The sequence below is a fragment of the Enhydra lutris genome, unplaced genomic scaffold (genome assembly GCF_002288905.1).
Source record: "Enhydra lutris kenyoni isolate GAN:26980312 unplaced genomic scaffold, ASM228890v2 scaffoldscaffold21, whole genome shotgun sequence".
Classification (NCBI taxonomy): domain Eukaryota; kingdom Metazoa; phylum Chordata; class Mammalia; order Carnivora; family Mustelidae; genus Enhydra; species Enhydra lutris.
In genome coordinates this window covers 6,225,712-6,251,156 of record NW_019154105.1, presented here as the reverse complement: position 1 = coordinate 6,251,156, position 25,445 = coordinate 6,225,712, and the positions used below count along the sequence as shown (strand labels likewise).

The window sequence follows — 25,445 nt, the reverse complement described above, 5'->3', positions numbered from 1 at the left end:
TTACGAAAGCTCAGGCTTGGTCTCTGTTTCCCCATCGCAGACATCGGGAGCCAGAGGAGAGCTAGAAAGGAGAGCTTGCTCTCAGAATTACATGGGTGTGCTGCTCACGTTCGTGTCATCTTTGCATTCACACAGCTGCTGGTCAGACACCTGCGAACCTCCTTCCCGCCCCCGGTGAAGCTAGAGGGTTTGGTGCGGTGGAGGGTTGTGTGAGTAGTTCTCGCTGGGGGCCACGTGATGGATTCTGCAAAACGCTTCGACCGTCAACTCTCTGGCCAGAGCTCTTCTTTTTATTGTTTTAAGATTTTATTTATTTATTTGACACACAGAGAGAGAGAGTGCCCAAGCAGGGGGAGCACAGAGGCAGGGGGAGAGGTGGAGAGGAGAAGCAGGCTCCCGCTGAGCAGGGACCCCGACGCAGGGCTCGATCCCAGGATCCTGGGATCATGACCTGAGCCGAAGGCAGACGCTTACCCGACTGAGCCACCCAGGCGCCCCTGGCCAGAGCTCTTCCTGCTCTTATTTCCAGCACAGATCAGGTCTCTTTAGTTGTGTCTATTTTGGTGTAACATCTTAGCTAAAAGCAGCTCTGAAGTGGAGGTACCGCTGTAAATGATGGTGAGAATAATCAGGCGTGTCCCCCATGGAGGCAGGATGTGGACAGTTAACGAGTCCTTGAGAGCCCTCCGAGCAGCTCTGCAGGACAGGCTGCTGCTACTGGCTACTTTGCTGAGCGCCGAAGATGTGCCGGGCTCTGTTCTCAGGCCTTCAGCAGAATTAGTTTAAGCTTCTCAACAGCTCCGTGGAAGTGTGGGTGTTTTTGTGCACCCATTTTAGAGCTGAGAGAACCGGGGCACAGAGGGGACGGTGTCCCAGGGCTGGTCAGCAGGAAGAGTCCAGCTCGGAGAGGCTCCTAACCTCCTAACCGTCTCATCCTGACGTTATGATGCGGAGCGCGAGGCTCAGAGGGCAGTTTGCCCCGCGTCTTTCCATTCCCAAGTGACAGCAGCTCAGACTTTGGGGGCTGAGATGCTCCGACGGAGGAGAAATGCCCCTGCTGTCCCGGCAGAACACAGTGGCCACGCAGGGCTGAAAACCTTCTCTGACTGCCGGGGAGTGCGGAGCGGAGGCGTTAAGGGAATGGTGTTCGGGACGGGGCAGGGGATGGATTTTAACGGACACAGAAAGGGCTCGCTTCCAGCACAGTGGCATCTGGACAATCCGAAATAGCTCAGGGTCAAGAGTTGGCACGTTCCTCTGCGCAGCCGAGCAGCGGGGGCTGCTCACTTGGGGGTCTCGCTCCGGGTAATGAAGTTGAGACGGGAAGCGGCGGGGCCCGGGTTCCCGGGAGCCACCTTGCCTGGCCACGTGCTTCAAGGGGGCCAGTTTCTCCTCTTTACCGATGGGTAGAGGCTGGATGACGGGGGAGTTCACCTTCATTGTAGTGTCTCCTTCTTCTCCCCTGTGGTCGGAAAACCTGGGTCTTCGGAGACGGGGAAGGACACTTTAGTGCTTCACAGGGACGTCATACGGGAAGGATGAAGACCCGAGGAGGGGATTCGCCTTCCCCGGGGCGCAGAGCTCAGTGGGGGCAGCTGAGAACGGCCGCCTCGCTCGGCCGCTCTGCTCTGACCCCGTGTTCATGTTCACGCGTTTTCCTGTCGCTTTGTTTGTGCCCCTGCCCTTGAACACCATCGCGCTCAGCTTCTCGTTTTCCTCTTTTTGCCAGAGATGTGTGTGCAGCCCCGGGCCCCGTGGGTGCCGGCTCGTCTGACCGCAGCCCGGAGCCCCCGGCCTCCCGCCCCCAGCACAGGAAAGCCGCGTGGTCGGGAGAGGCTAAGCGGCGGCCGAAGCACAGGTAAGAGGCTCGGAGGCCTGTGCGGGGGATTCAGGAGAAGGGACTCGGCCGAGGGAAAAGGGAGCTGGGGGCCAAGGCTGGGAGTCAAGAGACAGGCTAGAGCGCGAGGTCGGGAGCGGCTGAATGGGGAGGTCCCGGAGGAGCTCCGAGGAGGTTCGTGGTAATTTTCAAACTCGGTTCTGAAGAAATCTTTAAGTTCCTGGGAGGTCAAGTGGGGCTCCCACAAATCGCTTGACTCAGATCTCTTTTTAAAGACACATCAACCACTGCTTTTAAAACTAGAATCAAAAATACTCAAAGCAACGTACGAACCAATGTCTTAGATGCTCTGGAAAGGACCAGTGTGTTACACTAAAGTGAGACTCATTTGTCTTTGGACTGATAGTCATGAAAACGTCTCGTCATCCGTTCATGGAGGAACGTCGTAGGATGATAAAGTCGGCCCCGTAGAAGTTCGCAGCCGTGTCCCTGTGCTTCCCCCCTGCTCCTGCGCGCTCAGTGGCACGCATGACCTTGGCCTTTCTCATCATTTCCCACACCAGTCCCGTGGAGTCCGCACCATTATTCAGCGAGGAGGCGGTGGGCTCAGGTTCACTTCGAGCTCACAGGTGCCGCCGTTTCTTGCCTTGAGCATGACGACTTACTTCCTAGTAAAACCCTGGGAATTCAGTTTGCTGAGATGCGCCAAGCACTAAGCACAGAACCCGCCCGGAGGGAGCGAGGACGGAGTGTCAGGGGAGGTGAATGTCAGGGGCACGACGGTGATGGTGTGGCTTCTGTGCTGTCCGTTCCCACGTGTGTCTGTGCCAGCATGGGGGGCAGGAGAACACAGAGTGCTGGGGGGTCCATGGAAGCAGATGTCGTGATGCATCCGTCGTGATGCTGCCCCTTCTTTTGTAAGCGCGCATGTTACCCTCGCTCCCTGTTTCCAGTCTGTAAGACGAGTTTAGTAACTAATCCCAGGGTGGCTGAAAGCATGGAAAGTCCGAACACACAGAAAGCAGGTGGGGCAGTACCCAGCACGCCTTGAATGCTCAGTAAGTGCTGCTCGTCCCTTCCCGATTTCAGTTCACGGCTCTTCCTTGCAGACCCGGTGACTCGCGTGATGAAGACGTGGACATTGTAAATTTGGATTTAGACAATTTTCCCTGTTTACGGCGTCTCCATTTAAGTTCTCTGTAAGATTTCATTCGAATAAGAGACTCCAAAGAAGTTTGAATATACTGATCGGGGACAGGTCCGGCAGGCAGAGGGCACTGGCTACAAGGCAGCCGGCTGGCAAAGGCTGTTCCGGGCCAGCCCGAAGCAGCAGAGCCCCGAGCACTGTGCCCTCCCGCCTCCTTGGGTCGTCACAGAGTAGAGAACCAGAACCTTCTGTTTAGCAAGACTCCGCCGGGCTGTGTAGGCTGGCTGGGCCTCGGCCCCAACGTACTCAAGGCCAGAGAGTTGTGCCGAAGAAGTTACTGCAGTTGCCCCTTGGGGGGTGGGGGTGGGTGGAGAATGATCGGGATTGAACCGAGCAAGTGGTGATGGGACAAGAAAGCAGATAAGATGTGAGATGAACTTGGGAGGAAGACTGATAGCACATCAGGATGGGAGAAGGGAGGAGGAAGATGAAATCGTGTGACCTCCGAGCTGCTGCTGGTGGGGCCCCTGGGGTAACCGTGGGACCGTGACCCTGGCTGGCGCAGGCAGAAGAGCGGAGCCGGAAGGAGCGCCTGCTTGAGCACGGCAATCTCCAGACCTGAGTCTGAGCTTGAAACAATGAAAGATTTTACACAGCGGTCTCTAACAGTTGGATAAAACAAATGAACCTAACTGCATATCCAGATGGTGTCCTACCCACAGAGACTATCTCTAAAACAAGCCGGGGCTGCCCTCACCAGCATGGTCAGAGCTGGCCGGCGGTGCTCTGTCCGTGTAAAGGGAGACTGGCAGGGAGGAGATCGCAAGCAACTGCCTTTTAAAAACGTCATGACCTCTGTGTTGCATACAGTGTGCTCCCAGTCATGTCCCTCTAACTCCGTAAACTCTGGGAATTTTAGGTGTGTGTCCTGACTCCACAGCTGTGTTCACTGTGCGCCCCTGCAGTGGTGGGCTTCTTTCCTAGAGGAAGAGGCGTCCTCACTCTAAGCGTCACTGATGTAGGACTGAACTTAGAAATTGGGGCGGTTCTCATCGAGTTATACTCCGGTCTTAAATCCTGCCCATTTTGGTTTTTACTTTTTATTCTGAAATAATTGTAAACTCATAAGAAAGTTGCAAAAATAGTAAAGAGATTTCTGCTACACCCACCCCCCAGCTCTCCCTAAAGTTAGCAACTCTTACAACCATAGTCCAAAGAGCAGAACCAAAACACTGACATTGGTGAAGTGCTGTTGACTACAGACGCTAAGACTTATAAACTGTAGACTTTAATTGGATTTTATCATTTTTTTTCTTCTACGGCTGTCCCTTTTTGTGCCAGGATTCCACGTCGTCTTTGTCATGTTTCCTCAGTTTCCTGTCATCTCTGATATTGGGTATTTGCTCAGGCTTTCCTGGTCTTTTCTGGCCTTGACACATTAGAAGAGTATGGGCCAGTATTTCGTAGAATGCCTTCTGTTTGGGTTTGTTTGATGCTGTCTCATGGTTAGACTGAAGTTCTCCATTTTTGCCAAGTTTACCGCAGAAGTGATGTGTCCTTCTGAGCATGTCCTGTTAGGGATTACGTGATGTCAGGATGTCTTACTCCTGGTAGACCTCACCACAACCAAGTAATCAAGGTATATTCTCTGCAACATTTATTACTAGAATATTCTAAGATGGCTCTGTATTTCCTTCATTCCTTCTACATTTATTAATCGGAATTTTTCTGTTTCCCCACTTTTTTTTAACTGTTTATATCAGTAAGGACTCCTTCACATTTACTTTATTCTGTGGGTTGTAATCCAAAGAGACTGTCACTTGATCGCGTACTTTATTCCGGTTTTGGTCATTGGCTGCTCCTTCGGGCTGGCTCTGGTCTAAATCTTGCGCTGAATTCCGGAAAGGTGTAAGGCGCCGGTGTCCTGGGCCTCCCCTTAGAGCAGAAGTGATGTGCCCATCGGCTTCTTAGGAGTCTTCCAAGTGTTGAGCTGGGAGGTTAGTAGTGGGCGTTGAACAAATCTAATTTGTCAGGTCACAGATTTTAGAATTGAAAAGTGCCCCGTCATGAGCCAATTCCAAGTGCACGGGGTCAGAGTGATAGAGAGTTCCTTTTTTTGCAGAGAAAATAGCCAGGAAGGATTTTCTCATTTTTGTATAAGAAAAATGAAAGAGTAAAAGCAAGAAACTCCATCCCCCTAAGTGTAGTTTCTTGGTCCAGCCAAGGACCCAGGTTGACAAAGAGAAATTCTTGGTGGCCCAGGGCTTGATGTCCTCACAGATCCAATCTCAACCTTCCCTTTCCGCGTAGACCCCTGAAGGCGCTTACCCAACCTGTCAGCGGGAATCCTGCGATCTCACTTACCCTAACAGGAACGTCCCCATGAAATCTGTCCAGCCCAGGCCAGGGAACTTCAGAGTGCTGGTAAAGGAAACAAAATGTTCCAACCTAAAACTCAGGATTTCCTGAGCTAGTGCTTTCCCTTAGAAACTTCCCAGCTCTTCCCCCACCAGTCTCCACCGTCATTACAACCGTCTCATCTGCTCGTTAAGCATTTGCCACATGGTGGTCTGGGCTCTGGAAAATGAATCAAGGCAAAGCCATGGTAGGAGCTCGGGTTTTGACCCCTAATTCATTCTCTGTTGAGCAGTGAGGCTGGTTCACCAGGCTCGCTGCCCTGCCCTTGGCTCTGAGGTTTGTCCTGGGGCCACCGACTTGGCCTTTACAGGACAGCGTGGCCTTACAAGGTCTAGTGATACTGGTTTGGAGCCCAGCTGCAGTGGCCTCCCGGACTGGGAAGCCTAAAGCAGTTGACACACACTTTTGCAGACAGTGGCATTTTTGTCTGCGGAGGAGGGCACGGGTTTGGCAGGGATCATTCAAGGAAACTGCCCGAGTCCCGCTTGAGGCATCGAATCAGCCGGTGGTTTTCCTTGCTGCTCTGCTCCTCCTGCCCACGAAGTGTGGGACTCTAGCATTTCTCAGCTGCATGCTCTTGACTGAGACGCTGTCTTCTCAGGAGAAGCTCCCAGCGTCACCTTCCCTTCTTCACTCGGACTGGGCGGGAATTGAATTTTAGTTGGCCAGTTTGCAGAGGTGACCGGGAATGAAGGTCCCGCCCGGCCAGCGGCTCACTTAGTGAGCTCAGGGCGGTTCCGGCTAGGACAGGAGGCTCAGGGTGTTGCCGGGACAGGGAGAGAGCAGTAGCCGGGAGAAATGGCCTTTTATCCCACCCCTGAATACGACATGCAGCTGGCCCGAGGGCTGTTAGCTGGGATGCTTCTGCTCACCCCCAGGTAAGTCCCTGCTATGTGGATGTGAGCTTTAGCACTTTCTTTGTAGGACCCTGGACGGCGAAGCTTTCACAGGTTGTCTTCGATGTTGTATCTCTTCATAAAGAAAAATGACCGCGTGTTTAGTTTAAGCCCGTTTTTCTAAATTGTCCTTGAAAATTTTCATTGTTTGAGACCTCGTGTAATTCGGTGCTGTGAATATTTCTGCCTGGGAATTTCCGATCATTCTCTGTCCTTGGTGTACAGTCACCGTATTTCTGATGATGAGGGTGTTTGGATTGGCTTTTATCTCATTCAGATTAGCAATCGCTTTGTGTCGTGCACTTGATGGTTCTGCCTCCCCATTTCCCTGGGGAATTCCACAGTCACCATTCCCGTTTCTCATAAGGAATGATTATCTGTGCGCTAACAGCCAAGTGCTTCTCTATTCTCGTGACCAACATTGGTTCGAAGAGGAGGAACCTGTGACTATATTCTCAATGTTAAAGACAAGGTGTCGTCTTCTCATTGAACTTTGACTTTACATGAAAAGAAGAGTTTACTGAGATGGCCATTGTACATCGTGTAACTGCATCAGAGTAGCAGGTGTAAATACCTGATCTTTTCCCTAGTCACAGTAACTTGAGTCAGCTTTATTCTTTTTTTTTTTTTCAAGATTTTATTTTTTTGAGAGAGAGAGAGAGAGAGAGAGAAACAACAACCAGGGGGAGGGGTGGAGGGAGAGGGAGAAGCAGGCTCCGCGCTGAGCAGGGAGCCGGATGCGGGGCTTGATCCCAGGACCGTGGGACCATGACCTGAGCTGAAGGCAGAGGCTTTAAAGCACTGAGCCATCCCGGTGCCCCTGAATCAGCTTTCATTCTTACATAGTCTTGACTCAAGGATTTTGTTTGGAGCTGGGCTTCAGGCCAGTGCTTGCTTCCTGGGACACCATCATTTAAAAGAACACGTAGCATAGGGAAAAGAGGATGCAGCCGTCGGTCACCGCAGTGTTCTGGATCTCAAGGTGATTTGAATATTTATTACTAAAGAAGTTCTTCTTGCTTTTACACCATGTAAAAGGTGAAAAAGAAAGTAGGGACTGCTTAGATTATCGAACACAGAGAGAGCTCACCAGGCTGGTTTTTCGAGTTTTATTTGGCATTCTTTCATGGAAAGTGAATAGGAGAGAAGCATTCTCCCGAGTTGTTTTATTCCCCTCCCCCACCCTCACCAGGGTCAGGCTATGTGAGTGGCGGTGGTGGTCGAACTCTCCTTGTAAAATTTACCATGAAAGTGCTGGGACGGTAGATCTGAGGGACTGCAGCCTCATGTTCCTAAAGTTTTCAGCCTGTCTTCTTTTCACTCGGGTTTCTGTAATATTGAAAAGCTTTCTTTTAATGAACCACCCATTTCTGGTATGATTCTAAAATGTGGATTCTTCCTTTGACCACCGTTGAAGGTATTTTTCAAAAGTGAATTCTTTCTGTCCTTCCCTTTGTTTTCATGTTGCCTTTAATTGCTTATTTATGGCCTCTTTCTTGAAATGACAAGAACGTGAATTAGAGAAGAGGAAAACAATGCAATGCATCATACTTGTCCCACGAGAGAATTCCGTTTCTTTAGTGTTCACGGTTCAGGGATCATCTCGTTGTGTTTAATGGAAGGGTGTTTGGGAAAAAGTAACTTCCAAAAGGTGAGGCTTTTGCCTCACCAAAAAAAAAACAAAACAAACAACAACAACAACAAAACACCTTTTCTTCACTTGTTTTGGCAAATGAAATGCAATTTATACTTTGGGGAGTGGGACACCTGGGTGGTTCAGTGGGTTAAGCATTTGCCTTCGGCTCAGGTCATGGTCCCAGGGTCCTGGGATCGAGCCCCACATCGAGATCTCTGCTCGGCACGGAGCCTGCTTCCTCCTCTCTCTCTGCCTGCCTCTCTGCCTACTTGTGATCTCTGTCTGTCAAATAAATAAATAAAATCTTTTTTTAAAAAAACCTCTCAGAGGACAATCTTGTGTGGGTGTATACAAAGGAAGAGGAGGAGTGTTTCCAGCACAGTGGTAGGATACCTTCTCTTCCTGCCCCTCTGCCCTGCAGCCCCCTGGGTTGAGGAAAAGAGCCATACACGCCTTTTATTGTGCCCTGCTGAACAGCTTCTCATTTATCCAGCAGGAACCCTCTGGCAGAACCCCCAAGCAGCTTCTCCTTAAAGCGGGCCGAAATTCAGGGGCACACACAATATTCCTAGTTCTCTGTAACTATCTGACCCTCTCTGAGACCCATGAGTATGTTTGTGGGTGTCTGTGTGCGGAAGATGAAAACAAACCAGCACGGAAGTGATTAATCTGAGCTCTAGCAACATATAGTCTATGGCACAGAGAAGTAGAGAAGAAAATTCTAAAATCATAATATCTGCTCTCTGAAGAAATTGGTAAAAGCCAGTCCCTCTTTCCCTCCTCCAACAAACTGTCTGGTTGCAAATTGAGATTTGAAAAGAATAGATTATTGGTCATTGGAACTTATTCTATTGTAATTGAATTTGGAAAGTCAGTGGAGGACAAAATGAGGGCTCTCACGGATGAGAGATGTCACAGCGTTTGCCTCGACTTCTGCAGTGGCTTCTTTGCACACGTTCAGGTGTGGGAAGGACAGTTGACTCTTTGATTCCTCAGAGAGAGAGGAGGAGGGCAGAAAGAGAGGGCGACTGAGCAAAAGACATTTCAACACCATCACCCATTGGTGACTAAGTGAAAATCGCCCACCCCCACTGCTAGTCCCTCTCCTTCATGATAATAGTTTTCTTTGGTTATTAATAAAATTTCGATCTTTTCAAAAACATGCCAGAATCGAGAGTCGGGGAGCAGATAAACCAGCAATGAAAGGCTGTTGGGACAGGTGTGAGGAACGGGGTAAAGCATTTTACTAGAAAAGATTTTTCATCTTTTACACAAATTTTAGATGTTAGAGGCTTCTGTGGGTCACTTAGCACACTTCACTCTTGCTTGCTTGCGTGTGATTCCGTTGTCACGGCCGAAAGTTCCCCAGGGCATATTATCAGGATGTGACATTTAAAAAGAACTTCTCTTTCCAGAAAGGACTGTGTTGCTATGGGGTTATATTACCTAATGCATACCTTTCTACCCACTGAACCACTTGTTTAAAACACAGATGTTAGTGAGGCAATTATAAAAGCCTTAGAAAATTTTGCTTGAATTTTTCTGTGAATCTGCAAAGTCTGAAATATAGCCTTGAAGAAGCTAACAATGCTTTAAGGGGGGGGGGGGTAAAGGATTTCTCAAAAACAATGTCTTTGCCAACAGTGTGTGAATGCACAATTACCACCTTTATTTTTTCTTCTTTTTTTTTTGTATTTTGGAAGATGATAGGCTTTTTCAACTCTTTAAAGATTTTGACAGCTTTCCTGTGTCCTGTGAGCATGTAGAAAACAGAGCTCAGTATACCTTAATTTTTTTTTTAAGGATTTTATTTATTTATTGGACAGACAGAGATCACAAGCAGGCAGAGAGGCAGGCAGAGAGAGGGGGGAGGCAGGCTCCCTGCTGAGCAGAGAGCCTGATGCAAGGCTCGATCCCAGGACCCTGGGACCATGACCCGAGCTGAGAGCAGAGGCTTTAACCCACTGAGCCACCCAGGCGCCCCAGTATACCCTAATTTTTATTGCAGACAGAGTGCCTTCTGGATCTATGGAATGAAACAATGTTATCAGTACAGCTCAGGGTGCTTGGCTTGGTCATTGTGTTCAGTCTTTTCTGTCATTTACTTCTGTCATCAGTATTTGGGGCCTCTCATTGTCCTGTAAACAGGAAACGCCTACAAGGGCCTTGTTCTGTCGTCTGTTCCAGCACACTGCAGACATAGTCTACCCCCCCACTCCGTCCCCCACCAAATTACTTATACATGACATTTATTGTTCATAGTGAGTTTGCCCTCTCTCTAAAGTTACGTGAAAGGGGCAATTTAGCATTAACTAGCACAACTGCAAGTGCATGTTTTGAGCCAACGATTCTACTGGGAATTTCTGCCGTGATATGTCAGCATGGATAGAAAACAGTGTACGGCCTTGGTTACTCACTGAAGCATGATTTGTAATAGCAAAAGACTGACAATCAAAAAGTATCTACAACAAGGGTCTGATTAAATAAATATGATACATGCACACAAGGGAATATGAAGCAGCTTTAAAGGAAAATACGGCACGAGGACACTAGGTCCTGAAGAGAAATGTGGGGCGCAGGCTGGGAAGCGCTGAGTAAGACTTCGCAATGGCTTTGATCTTTTTTTTAAAATTATGTGAATTAATTACCTATTCAAAAGAACACCTGAAATCAATATGCGGAAAATATTAAGATTTAATTAATTTTGGTGATGAGTACATGGGTGTTCTTTATAATAATTTGAATATATTTATGTATGTTTGAAGTACTTTGTGATTTTAAAAATAGATGAGGAAAAATCGGGGGAAAATAGCAGTGACACGCAAAAAGAACCTTCGGGAACCTGCTTTACCCTGGTCCAAGCACATGGTACTCAGTGAGTATATCAGGAAGACCCTTGACCCACATCCATGACCCGTTAATTCAGTAGACCTAATTTGCAGAATATATTGATATATTGGGGCTTGGGGGGGTAGATGCTTAAGACCAGAATCTCGGGTTGGACTTGGTCATCTATCACAGCGTGTCGTGCCCTGTACGGACGGTGGTTGGGGGGTAGGGAGGTTAGGAAACGGGATGTTTTACTTGGTAGAGCTGGTGGTCTACTTTGTATTATTACATAGTCAACCCACGTCCGGTTGAGAACTGGCACGGTTTTAGAAGGTTGGTGCTCCCAGAAGAGTCGACACAAGGTGTCAGTTATAACAGCTTGTCACGGCACGGTATCAACAGAAAAATGAACTCGAGCTCTTAGACATTTTAATGTTCCAAGTGAAGGCTGTCCCCTTCTCCATTTATCCAGAGCATACGAATCCTTCAAGATTGTCAGAAGCCCCACGCTACCTCCAGGCCTTCTGGCCAACTTCAGATCCTAATCTTTTTTTTTTTTTTTTTTTTTTTAAGATTTTATTTATTTGACAGAGATCACAAGTAGGCAGAGAGGCAGGCAGAGAGGGGGGGAGGCAGGCTCCCCGCTGAGCAGAGAGCCCGATGCGGGGCTTGATCCCAGGACCCTGAGATCATGACCTGAGCCGAAGGCAGAGGCTCAACCCACTGAGCCACCCAGGCGCCACCGGATCCTGTTCTTGACGGTGGACAGCACGCGAGCTGCTCATAGCCCAGATCCCTCCAGAGCCCGCGTGGCCCCAGATGAACTACCCGGTGACTTCTCCTGCCGTCTGCACTTCAGTCTCACGGCTCCGGTCACACTCTCTCGTGCTTCTTGAAAACCGCAGATTCATTCCCACCCCAGGGCCTTTGTGTTTCCTTGCTCGGTCCATCCGTCCCTGCTAAACACTCCGCCCCAGCTCCTGCACGGCTGACGCTCCTCGTTGAGGGCTCGGCTCCCATGTCGCCCTCAGAGAGGCTGTTCCTGACCCAGGAGCGGACACCCTCAATGACACGCTCACATTGCTCAGCTTTATTTCCTTCAGGACCCGTAGAACTGCATGAAAACATCCTGTGTATTTGCTTAACTGTCTGTCTCTACTCTGTTTCTGCTGCTCGCAGCTTAGACGAGAGGAGCACAGGCCTGGGGGCAGATGCGTGAGTTTCGTATCAACTCTGCCCCCCACTACCCTTGAGACTGTGGACAAGTTGCTTAGTTTTTCTTATTTACTTCATTCTCTCATTACTTGCCCTGTCGCATGAAGACAGTACAAAGAGTAAGTCAGAAAACATCACTGAGCGCCTGCGGGCACTCAAATATTTTTTGAATCTGTGAATAATGACTCTAATGGTTTTTCTTGCATGTAAGGCTCCCCAACAAGATTATAAACTCCTTGTGGCCATCGGTGACCTCTCGGAACTCCAGCTAGAGTTCGTCGAGGTAGAAGGCACACAGCAGGTGACCAGTGGCTAGAGCTTGTGTGGCCTGCACTTGCTCATAGACTTTCAGAAATAAGCTCGGCATTCCTGAATCAGCGTCAGGGCACAGTCGTCTGAGAAGGACGTCATGTCACTTGCTAGTTCCAGTTCCATCTGCCTGCCCAGCCCACGCGGTCGCGCTTCCTTGTTTGTGGTCAGGAATGCCACAGAAGGGCATTGTTTGAGTTACGCCCACATGCAAAACCCGGTTTGTTCACATTTTAAAATTAAATCGTCTCCTGACTCTTTTTGATATGCTCATGATGTAATGCCCTTTAGGAAAGTATGTCCTTATCTTCTTACAGATCAAAGTGATCCCAAAATATGAAAGCATGATGTGCTCTTTAGGAATGTTTACTAAATTATTGGCATCATTGAAAAAGTCGGCCAACAGCTGTCTGACTTTTTTGGTTATCTCAAGATACAATGTGATGTATTTTTAAAACGAGAGGCTATTTTTGAAATACCGTGCTTTTTAATAGGTAATACTTGGGCATGGTACACAATTCAAAAGTTACAGAAGGAAGTACAGCAAAAAATAAGTTTTCCTCCTCAGAGACAGTCACTGTTTCTAGTTTCTCAAGCATCACTCCAGAATATTCTTTGCACTAATAAACATATAAGGGGTTACGTATATTTTCTCCTTCCCTGCTGCAGCATACTGTACTCATGGCGCCATACCTTACCGTCATCATCTAACCATATATTTTGGAGATCTTCCCATGCCAGCAGGTACAGAGCTACTCCATTCTTTTAATGGCCACAAAAGTGTTCTCTTCTATGGTTGTACTACAAGTGATTTAACAAGTCTGCTACTGACGAGCATTTAGCTTGTTTTTCCATCTTTTGATAGATATGTTATTTAAAATTTTTTCCTAGATGTTGCCAAACAGTTCTTTCTTCAGGTTGCTCTGATGTATGTCCCCCCCAGCAAGGTGGGAGAGTTAGTGGGCGAGATTTCGGTCGTCTTTTTTGTTGTTCTTTACCCTCATTTCATCACTTAACTGTCCATGTGCAAGAATCTTATAAAGAAAAGACTTATCTCTGAAGGCTTCTCCCAACATATGTTTTTGATTTTGTCTTTTCGGACCTTTTGATTGTTTCAAGATCTCTCTGTTCTTAATATTTTAGTCTGTTGAGAAGACCTGACACCCCACCCCAGGGCAGGTTCTCAACAACTCTGGAGTTCTCGAGAATTCTCCAAGTTCTAGAGGAAGAAGCTCCCCAAGATGGGTTTCCTGTTTTGGCATTTCAAGTCTCGGACACTTATTTTATCTTTACTGTAGGAATTATTTCTTTGTGACTTATTGTTTACTGTAGGAATGACGTCATTTGGTCTGCCTACTTGGATGTCAGCTCCTTAAGGGGAGGACACTGTCTTAGTCATTAATTCTTAGAAATCTCTCTTATCAGGTTTGAACTCTTCTAGTCCTCGCTGTTGTGCTCCTTGAGCCCCGACCCGCCACACCAGCCCCCTCACTTTCCCCTTCTTTGACACCATCACGAGATAGAGGACATTGGGTCTGAAGTCTCTCCGGTCTTCCTCCCACCCCGCTCCCTTCCATACATAAGAGAGTCACATCTTACCTCCTCCTATCTTATTTCAGTGGCTCTGGCTCTACTCCCACATACATAAGGTTCTGCTCCCCACATCGCTCTGGACTGCCATCCCTTCCTGCTTCCTTATGAGTCTTGAGGACTGTCATCCTCTTTGTCCTGTGTCCTGGAGCTCCCAGCCTCATGTACACTTGCTCGTGCTTCTCCTTGTTTTAAAACAAAACATCAGGAACAAAAACTTTCCTTCCCTGATCTCTAGACTTTTAGCCACCACCCTCTTTCTCTCCTTTAGAGCCAAGAGTTTAAAAGAATTATCGGCCCTCGCTCTTTGTTTTCTCTTCTTCGTCCTCTTACTCCCAGTCTGGCATCTGCCCCCTGCAGTTCCCCAGCAAAGACTTACTTGTGTCAAATCCACCGCACGTGCATCCGCCCTCACCAAACTGCCTTCTCTGGAACAGCTGGGGTGGTTGACGATTCCTCCTTCTTATTGTCTCCACGAGGAACCTGTGAAATTCCTGCACTCTCCCAGTTTTTCTCCCAACTTTTCTGGAAGCTTTTTCTTGGGCTTCTCTCTTGGCTTCCTCTCCCCTAAATCATAGTGATTCTCAAAGATCCATCCTTTAACCACTCCCTTTGTCTCCCTACGCATTCTCCCCAAGCAGCTTGCCTTTTCTCCAAGGCCATGTGTCTTATGACTCCTGATTTTTAAGTGCAGCCCAGACTTCCGTCCTCTAGACCCTCCTGCCCGCCATGTTCTTCCATTGAAAACCCCACAGTCTCCTCACATTTGCATGCCCCAGAGAAAGTCATCTACTTTCCCACTCTGTTTCCCTCCTCCCTCTCTCCATTCCTACCCCCTCCATCTAATGGTTCTGTATGAAAGTTAATTTTATCATCATCCTAGCTACGCAATCCTTCCCCCTTGGCTATCCTCTCTCTCTTTTTTTAAAAATATTTTATTTATTTATTTTGACAGAGAGATCACAAGTAGGCAGAGAGGCAGACAGAGAGAGAGAGAGAGAGAGAGGGAAGCAGGCTCCCTGCCAAGCAGAGAGCCCAATGTGGGGCTCGATCCCAGGATCCTGGGATCATGACCTGAGCCAAAGGCAGAAACTTTAACTCACTGAGCCACCCAGGCGCCCTGGCTATCCTCTCTTCTACACCATCTACATTCAAATACTTGCGGCTGGACATTCCCTTTAAGTTCACTGCCCACAGCCTGAGTGCCAGGCCCTCATTACCTCTTACCCTGGCCAGTAGAAGAGCCTCCAATCTCATCTCTCTCGAATTCATTCTCCTTGTTATTGACGATATCTTACTGATACCCATATTTAAGCATGCCCCTCTCTGGCTAAGGTTATTTGGTGTCTTCCAAATCCACAGGATACTGTCCAAACCCTTTAAAGAGGTCTCTAATGAGGTCTATCCTCCTATCTCTTCACCTTTATCTACTACTCTTCCCTTACCCATCTCCTCCCCAGGTCCTCTGAGTTGTTTTACAACGTGCTTGCACGTTTCCATGCATTTGTCACGCTATGTCTTCTAGCTGGATGGCCTTCCCTTCACTTTCCCAAACTCTTCCATCTGGAAAATCTTTCATGATGTAGGTAAAAGTGCAGCTTTCTTGACCTTACCCCTTAGTGAGTCCCTCCTCTGTGTTCACCAAGCATCTCGTACAGGTCTCTATTATGGAACCCATCTCATCACAGTGAACTTGGTTGTCCTCCTCGATATTGTGAATTATTTGGGTCTAGTGACACCTTGTTCTTTGTATCCCCAGTGCCAGCATAGTGACTAGGATATAGAAAGTCTCCCTTTCTATGGGAGATGGATGCCCCTGAATGAATGGTAAAGAAACCATGGAGGCGTCTGGATAGATGACATTTTTTAAAAAAGCTTCGCGATTGTGTTCAAAGCACAAAGAAAAATTTTCTTCACTTCAAACAGCTCCACATGTCTTCGTTGTTCTATGCAGAGCCCCTTGGACAGCTGGGAGTCTGATTCAGAGCTTCTGCAAGATGTCCGATCCTTCCTGAAGCGGGCTGCCGACTGACACACGCAGTCCGGGCGGCTGTACTGTGCTTCCGGGCACCCCCCCTTCTCTTTCCCGGGAGGTTTCAGACTAGAGCTTCTCTGGAACCACTGAAATGATCATTAAACAGTAGCTCACACCTCATCTCCTTGACCAGAATAGGAATCTTCTGTGGAGTCTGTGGACTTGACTGGGGTCTGTCCATTCCTCTTAGGTAGGAAAGACTTGTCAGCAGCCAGCCTTTGTAGGTAGGCACGGTCAGAGAGAGCTGGTGGGTGAAGCTGCTGGAGAGCCATTCCCAGCATTACCACACTCAGGCCAAGTTCAGTTTTCAAGTACACCCACTGGCTTCTCACAGCCCATCCCTAGTCAGAGGGCTAGCTGGCATCTTACTCTGAGAGGGGTCCTGCCAACGCCTCCCATTGAGGTAGCCAGAACACGAGAAAGGAAGATGACAGTTTTTTTTTCTCCTTACGCATTTTGGACCCATTTGGATCATTTGGACCCATATGAAGTGTCTCTAGATGCCTCATGCAAAAGCAACTTTATATGTTTTCACGAAGTTCTGTATGGTTATTCAGCAGCATCTACTGAGTATCTGAAGTCCTAGGTAACTGGGTTTGAATCCTGGCCGTGGGACTTAGGGCGGTGCAATTTGTGTCAGCCTCTGAGGGGCTCGGGGCACCAGAAAGAATTTCTAATCCCTGGATGGACCTGGAAGATAAAGCAGGAATCTAAGTCAGTGAGGAACTGGGGTTCAGGGGAGGTGTCCTGGCTTCAAGGAATTAGCTGAGGAACCTAGTTTCTGGCGGGCTGCATGTCCAAGGTCAGAGTGAGGCTAGAGGCAAGAATGCCACGCCGTGGACACTGAGCCATTAACCGGGGGCTCCCTGGTGGCCTATCTGAGAAGAGGACAGGTTCAGCTTTGGGCCAATACTGAACCCAGAGACATGGGTTACTTGGGACATGTTATGGGGATTAGAGAAGTATGGGGACAAGGAGCCAGACAAATCGTAATGTTTTGCCTTTCACTCTTGGTCTCTTGTGTTTGCACTCTATTTCATCTCTTTAGCCCAAGGCTGTGCTACTACTTTCTTTCTTTCCTAGCTTCCAGGTGGACAAGGTCTAGTCCATCTTGGCCCATGTTTACCTCTCTGACTAGAGCTCATAGCCACTGCCCTGGCAGGTCCTGACCTTACCAATGTGACCAGGGTCTTTCATGCTGTGAGCATAGTAACCCCTGCTGTAATTATCTATTCTCAGAACTTTACTGGGGAGCTCAGAGGTGGGTGACTCGTTGCCATCAATAGTTCCTGTCTATTCTGCTCACCTCTACCATCCACTCCCAGCTTCTCTCTCCCCTTTCCTGTCCTGCATGGTAGATCTCTCTGGCGGGCTTGTCTCCCTACCCTCTAGTCTTCACCAATTCTTTAATAATGAATGACTGATGAGAATCATACTTAACATTTATTGAGCTCTACTATGTGCTGGGTATATTAGCTCATTTTTAATCTTACAAAAACCCTACAAATAGGTTCTATGATAATCTGCCTTTTTCAGATGAGGAAGCTCAGAATGGTTAAGAAACTTACCACCGGTTTTTAGCTTTTGGATTTTAGGTATCAGGATTAGAATCCAGGTTTGTCTGAGAGCAGAGCTGATAACCTTTAGCGACATTTTGGCTCTCTGTATCCCCAGCATTTTATAAAGAGATATTTCAGTTTTTCCTCATTTTTCTTGGCCTCTAGCAACACAGACATTAGTCTCTGACTACAGCTTCCTTCATTTCAAGAAGCATTTACTGACAGTTAAAAATCTTGTGTGTCTGTATTATCCCTTGCTTTGCACAGATCATTTTCCTATCACCCCAACCTCTCTTCAGAAAAAATACACGTATTTGGGGAAATAATTATCTCTCTTGGCAAGTCCTCCATACTCTTACAGATTTTTAAAGTTGCTTCAGATTAAAATGAGGTTAATACAACCTCTTTGATTAATGTCTTTATCTTTTACAAAGATTTACTTCTCCTCCCTAAGAAGTAACTTACACGGGGTCATAGAGCAAGTTAGTAAAGTCAGGGTGAGAACCCATGTCTGACACATGGGCTAGTATTATTCTGAAATACTTAACACTTGAAATTTTACTGGTATCAGGGAAATTTATGTAACATAAGCTAATAAATTTTTTTCATGGAAAAGAAATCGGTGGGTGTACTTACAGCTTTGCCATCGGTGTATCAAAGTGGATTCCTAGATACTATACATGTGTTAGTAAACTGTAGAAATTTCCCCTAGTCTTAGAGTTCAGAAGTTTTCAGCACGAAATTCCTAATAGCTCACCTCACCTTTTTTGCCAGAAATAAGGCACGGTCACTCTCTCCAGACTCAGACCTTCTATAGTAGTGGAATCCTTCTCGCCAAATTTATTCTTCAGCAGTGCAGTTGAAGGACACCCACTTTTCCCCTTTGGCTTTGTCAACACTTTGTGTTAAAAGGGCAGGATATTTAAAAGTTGAAGTCACTGACTTGCAAAATGAAAAACGATTTCAAAAGTATGTTGCTGTTTATACCACCTCACTTAGAGCAGTGTTAACACTGAGGTAGCTGCTGCTTTTTATGTAGTTCTTACCAAGAAATTAAAAGAATATAATTGACCCAGCATCAGGATATGACAGAGGACTTCAAAATCCCCAGAAAGCTTTTTTTATGTATATCCACACACAGTCTCTTGGGAGGTGGGAAGGAATTATTGTTCCCATTTTTATATATGGATAAACAGAGGCAACTGTGGCATAAAATGTCACCATGTAGGGAATCTAGGTGAAGGATAGGTGGGAATTTTTTTTCCCAGTTTTATTGGGATATAAAAGAAAGAACAATGTGTAAATTTAATGTGAAAGATGTAATGTGTAAATTTAAGGCATACAATATATAGATTTGTTACATTTATAAATGGCAAAATGATTCCCTCCAAAGTATGAGCGACCACATCCCTCCTGTCACATGGTTATTCTTTCTTGTGGTTCAAACATGTGAGCTCTACTCTCTTGGCAACACTCAGGCGTATGACACAGTATCATTAGTCATAATCCCATGCTGTCCATTGGACCCCCATCTTATAAATCTTGTAACTTGAAGTTTGGAGTCTTTTACCAAATCTCCCACTGCCCAGCCCCTGGTCACCAAGCTGTAGTCTGTCATTCTGAGTTTGTCTTCTTTATTTTAGATCCTGCACAGAAGTGAGATCATAGGATATTTATCTTTCCCTGTCTGCCTAAGTCACTTAGCATTATACCCTCAGCGTCCATCTCCAAGTGGTTGCAAATGGCAGGATCTCCTTTTTTGTCGTGGCTGAATAATAGTCCTGTGTGTGTGTGTGTGTGCGCGCGCGCGTGTGTGCGCACACCACATCTTCTTTGTCCGTTCCTCCGTTGATAGACATTTAGGTTGTTTCCAGATCTTGGCTCTTGTGAGTAATGCTGCAGTGAACATGGGAGAGCAAATATATCTACCAGAGCCTGATTCACTTTCTTTGGATATATACCCAGTAGTGGGGGTGCTGGATCATATGGTAGTTCTATTTTTAATTTTTTAAAGGAACTTTCATACGGTTTCCCGTAGTGACTGTACCAATTCGCATTCACACCAAGAGTGCACTAGGGTTTATGTAGGAATTCTTTATACTAAGCTTGCAATATTTTTATGGAAGTCTGAAATGATGTCAAAATGAAAATAAGAATATTAATAAAGCAGAGAATAGCAATGGTTAGTAAAAGAAATAAGCAGTAAGATCTGCTTTCTAATATTTAATTCCAATAATTAATAATTAATTAATTATTTTTGATCTCTGAGGATACAGCCGTCTCTGCTTTTAAATCTATAAATCCCATCAGTGAAGAAACTGTCTGAGAACACTCTAATGTTGAACGGTCCCTCTCCCGTTTCTCCGCAGGCGCAGTGACCCTGCAGGCCGACCTCACTCTTGGCATTTAACCAAATTTGGCGAGGACCAGCCAGATGCCAGCATGATGCAGATAACTCCGGGCACGATTGGCACTCCTTGGCCCCAGAGATACCATTCCAGGTAAGTGGCCCCAGCTGGGACTTGGGGCTTTTCTTCTTTCTGATGTCTTGTTCCCAAAAAAGGACATTTTCTTCTGTTTCGAGAATGTTTTCTTACACTCACCTCGATTCCTAAGCCTCTCCACCCACCTCCTTCCTCATCCTCTTAAAACTCCTACTGTATACCAGTATCTTCATATCCTACTCTAGACCGGCACAAAGGGAGGCCGTCTGAGTCAAGTTCAGGGTCTGCCCGTTCTCAGACGTTTCTCAGTTACACATGGGAACACTACTAGAAAAGCTGACGAGTTTTTCCCCTCGGGGCTTACTGTCCTTCTTGGCCAACTATGTATCTGCTTTTTATGGGATCATCTTATTCGCGTATTTGGATTCCCCACTTGTTTTTATCCTTCTGCTAGGCCGGTCCCCCAACTTAGCTCCAACCCCGAATTCACACACTTGGGCCTTCTCAGTGTGCAGTTATCTCATATGGTAGGACACGCCTCCATCTACACCTGTAAAACAGATCCAGTCGTCTTAACCCCATTGTACAGAACAGGAAATCGAAGCTTGGAGAGACTAATTTGTCCAAGGTCACACAACCGATCAGGACCTGAGTCCAGACTCAAGTCCAAGTCAGGGGTCAGAGCCATGGCATGTAACTAACTACTAGTTATACTTCCTCTGTTTCCCTGTTTTATCAGTCAAGGTTCAGTCAGAAAAAGGCAAGGCCACCGCCAGTGTCCTGGGAAGAGGGACTGACAGTCATAACCAGACCTGAAACCGCTGAGTGGCACTAGGGAGACGGAAGCCAAACTTGACTACTAGACATATGAAAGTACTCAGTCAGGACCCCCTACATTTACTATAAATTCGGAATCTATGCGAGTTAGAATCCACTTTCTGATGCTAGGCAGTTAGACCGTGTTGCTTCGGGCTTTTTGGAAGTGCTTATAGAACGGTGATGGCAGGGAGTGCAGTGCCAAGGGGATATGGGTCCTGCATGCAAATGAGAAGCAAGTGCTGATGGGTCAGGTGGGGGAGGGGCAGGACTTCTGGAAGGATTACTTAACTAACAGATGGTGCCTCCACATCTGGCAAGGCCAGGATTCAGAACACTTAACACTCACGTCCAGTCAAATCAAGGGCCAATTCCTAGACTTGTCACTGATGGACGTGGCTCCCGACATATTGGGATAGGCTTCAGGCCACCGAAAGAATTTCCTGGCGACCCTCCTTGTTCCAGACACCCCTCTCCCTTGCCCGTATCCCTTCTAAGAACACTGAAAGGATGTATTCTCGCCATCTGAGCTCAGAGAACGGGCCCCCCGGCCGGGTGCCCCCTGTACCCAGGCACAGCGCTTTCGCTCTCTGGGCCTTTGGAAGGTGAGATGTAACTCGTGGTGCGAAGGGAAGAAAGCACAGTGAGAAGGCACTTGGGCTTGGATCCCAACTTCACCACCTGCTAGATGCGCTTGATCAAGTCATTTCACCTCTTTGATCTTGTTTCTCTTGCCTGTAGGATGAAATTAATAGTATGTATCCCATTGAGTCATAGTGAGGGTTAAGCAAAACATGTAACACATTTAGCGCGGTTCCTGGAACATAATAAGCACTCAGTAATTCCGACAATTACAATAATCAGGCTGAAGACTTACAGAGGCACAGTGAAACCTGAGAGTAAATTCCAAGGCTAACGGAATAAACCAGCATGCACAGAAAATGCCATTGTGTATTCGCAGACCTAAAGAGTGGGACCCTGTAGACCCTCCCAACGCCTCGCCTTCCCGGGAGGCCCCAAATCTGGCCATACTGTAACCTGAAACACACGAGCAGAGTTAGGACGACTACAGTCAGTGCTCAGAAAAGCTGCCTACGGTGTGAGCTCTGAGAGAGTTGGGCCCCAGAAGTGTGGGGCTCTGAAGGCTGCGTGTCTACACCTCCCATGTCCTCCTCCCCGTCCCAACCTCCACGGGGCTTTAGGCAGCAGGGTCTCTCACTGTGCCTTCTAATGCAAGCTTCGGGACAGATCTCCCGACCGTCTGCACAAAGGAGTGTGGGGTACGAGGACCGAGGTGAGCCCGCGTCACCCATAGCTCTACAGACCTGGGGATTCTCTTCTTCTCCAGCACAGGTCACGCTGCAGTCTGTTCGGGCCGCAGGTCTGGCGTGCGGCGCCGGCAGATGCCTCACCCCAATCTGTGCTCTGCTCAGAGGGCCTGGCGTTAGCGGCTGTTGGTGGAGACGCACTCCAGGCGCCTCTCCAAGGAGTGCAGTGACATCCAGCGGTGTGGTGTGCCAAGTCAGCTGGCTGGCATCCGTCTGACGCCTTCCTTTAGCTCTAGAAGCCCAGTCTCCGCTCCGAGCTTACGGATCTGTTCCTCACCGAGAAGCAGGAGCATCAGGGAGCTTAGGGGAGAGGGAAGCACAAGACAAGGGACTTTAACCGCCTGCAGGCTGGCGTAGGTCTGGATTTCACGGAACCTGTATTTCAGCGGCTTGCTGTCAGACCCCGCTCACGATCTCTTCGCCGTCCTGCAGAACTCTCACACAGCGGTCCTCGGTATTAAAGTCCTTCAGACGAAATCTGGAAAAGCCAAGTAATCCACGCCCCTCCAGGGAGGCCGAAATAACAGTATCAAAATGCTGAAGAATCAGTACTGCCTCTCGGGTGATTTCCGGCTACTGGGGGTATAATGCTGAACAAGACATAAAAAGCCCCCACCCTGTAATATTTGCTGACCACGGTCTGTTCCACACATTAATCATCCACTAGATGCTCCTTGGAAAAAAGTTCCCGGGACCAAATTAATTTAGAATACACTATTTTCCTTTTGGAACTTCACATGAACAATAGTTTATTAAAGACTCAGAAGTCTTATAGCAAATAGAATTAATTCATTTAGCCCAGCATTTCCCAAACATCAGATCATCTCAGGAATTCACGTTCTAGGAGTGCACTTTAGAAAATGTTTTCATACACTTGTTTTGTGCTCTTTGCTGAGTTTTAAGTATTTAGAAAATACACATAAACACACAAAAGAAAGAGTAATATTACAAGAATTATAAGTAATATTATTAAGAATTTGTGGATCGACCACAGAAGTAACAGCTTGTCAGATCTGCTTCAGCTCTTAAGCGTTACAGACACAACTGAAGTCTCTCATATAATGAAAGGGATGGCGGGTGATGGCAGTAGTGGTGAGTGTTGTGGAGGAAAGAAGCAGAGTAACGAGGGGCAAGGATGGTGGGGGGCTCTTTAGAAGCTCCTTTGTTCCAGGAAGTCTCCCAAGCAGAGACTTGAGCAAAGTAGAAGTGAACCGGGTAAAGAGCATACCATGTGGTGGCAACAGTGCGTGCAAAGGCCCCGAGACACTGGAAAATCTTTCATGGGTTTGTCACAGGAAGGAGGCCATTATACTGGAGGGCAGTGAGCTGGAGGAGACCAGGAGAAGTGAGGCTGGTAGCTGGCCAGACCACGATCAGGAGCCCGTCACACTTTCCTTGATAGTAAGGCCATCTCTGTGTGGGCTGGGACTGTCGCAGGGACCGAAGACCACATCCCAAGTTCTTCTTCTTCACTCATTCCGAGTGCCATCTTGGAAGCAGGAGTGGCAAAGATAATCAAAATGGCGACTTCCAGAAAGTGGTGCGAGAACTCTGTGGAGGGTGATGTCAGCACCCCGCTCAGTCCTACTCCTCACTCAGGTCAGGAGCGGGGATCCCAAGGGATAGAGCCCGCCTCAAGTACCATCCTCCCATGGTACGTTCCACCTGAGGATCGGTGGGTTAGTTTTCCTTTAGCCACAGGATGGAACCCGCGGAACCCTTGTTCTGCCTAAAGACGTTCCACCAGTGAGTTCGTATTTCTAGAATCATCTACATTTGGGGATGTTAGTGATAACACTTCTTCCCACTCAGTAGTGAGTTTCAGTTACTCTGTTTATTCGCTTTGACTTTTTCTGTCCCTAAGTAGATTTGACTTATCCTTTCCAGTGAACCATTCTGCTCAAATTCTCAGCCGTTGGGAGGGGGTTAAGGAGTGCCTACCGCCGGCATGTAGCTGGCGAGCAGAACAGCCATGATGGGATACACGTCTTCCATTTCCACTGGAAGCATCTGAATCTTCTGTTAGAGGAGATAATGAGAAGTGTAAGTGGGTCGTACAAGATTATCCTCACTGAGCTGTCATGTACATTTTTAACGCAGTCTCTTCATTTGAAGGGGGACTGGGAAGGGAGGAGGAAGGGGGTAGAATCTGGCGGTGACATATGCCACACCATTGAGTGCCAGGACTACTGTGTCTAATGTGGCTGCTCCTTCCTTTCTCCTTTGAATTTATACCTGTCCCTCCCGAAGCAGGATGCTCCATTCAGTAAATGGACGTCGTCTAAAAAAAAAAAAAAAGAAGAAGAAGAATTACATTCTTGAGGTGAATTGCTGAAAATGTAGTCTTCCTTGAATTCCAGTGCCAGTTTTGAGTTAGAATATGGTCCTTCCAGTCTCCTGTCATAGACCCTGGATTTAGGCCAACCATAAATCATTATCCTATACTTAGCCAATAAGGTACCATATAAACTTAAATAAGGTCTAGAAATATAATAATAGCCATGTGAGTTTTAATAGTGTCTAAATGCCTTTTCATTTAAAAAATACGAAAACTTGGGCGCTTGGGTGGCTCAGTGGGTTAATAAGCCTCTGCCTTTGGCTCAGGTCATGATCCCAGGGTCCTGGGTTTGAGCCCTGCATTGGGCTCTCTGCTCGGTAGGGAGGCTGCTTCCTCCTCTCTCTCTGCCTGCCTCTCTGCCTACTTGTGATCTCTGTCTGTCAAATAAATTAAACATATATATATATTTAAAATAAAATAAAATACTCCTTTAAAAAATAAAAATTAAAAAAAATACAAAAACTTAGCAAAAAGTTTTAGTGTTCACCCTTTTGTAGAGAATGCTGAGTCACAAACCTTTGAACAGTTTTGAGATTGTTTGATTTTTGAACCACTTGTTCCTTTCTATACGCCCTCACTCACCCCACATGCTGGGTGAAATATGTTTTAACATTTGTAATTGAAGGTAATTATAAGTAATTTTGTTTTGAGGCAACTCTCTGGGGGTATGCCGTGTCAAGACTGAGTCATTCCCCTTCCCCTAGTAGGCTCTGAAAATCACGTAGAAGACTGTGTAAAGGAGAAGGTCTTACCTTTCTAAGTGTTTTTTTTTTTAAGATTTTATTTATTTATTTGACAGAGATCACAAGTAGGCAGAGAGAGAGAGAGAGAGAGGGAGAGAGGAGGAGGAAGCAGGCTCCCAGCAGAGCAGAGAGCCGATGTGGATCTCAATCCTAGGACCCTGGGATCATGACCTGAGCCGAAGGCAGAGGCTTTAACCCACTGAGCCACCCGGGTGCCTTTTTTTTTTTTTTTTTTTTTTAAGATTTTATTTATTTATTTGTCAAAGTGTTTGAAGGAGGCTTTGCTCAGGCTTTGGGAAGTCATC

The 25,445-nt window shown here is 47.2% G+C and overlaps 1 protein-coding gene across 1 annotated transcript in view; it reads left to right on the top strand.

The window, feature by feature from the left end:
* Window positions 1-25,445, top strand: part of LOC111149141 (protein Shroom3-like) — a 288,780-nt gene that overhangs the window by 232,945 nt on the left and 30,390 nt on the right. The window contains exons 3-4 of the mRNA XM_022506085.1: window positions 1,730-1,858; window positions 19,841-19,972. Of these exons, the coding sequence (XP_022361793.1) occupies window positions 1,730-1,858; window positions 19,841-19,972 (261 nt within the window). The remainder of the gene's footprint in view (window positions 1-1,729; window positions 1,859-19,840; window positions 19,973-25,445) is intronic.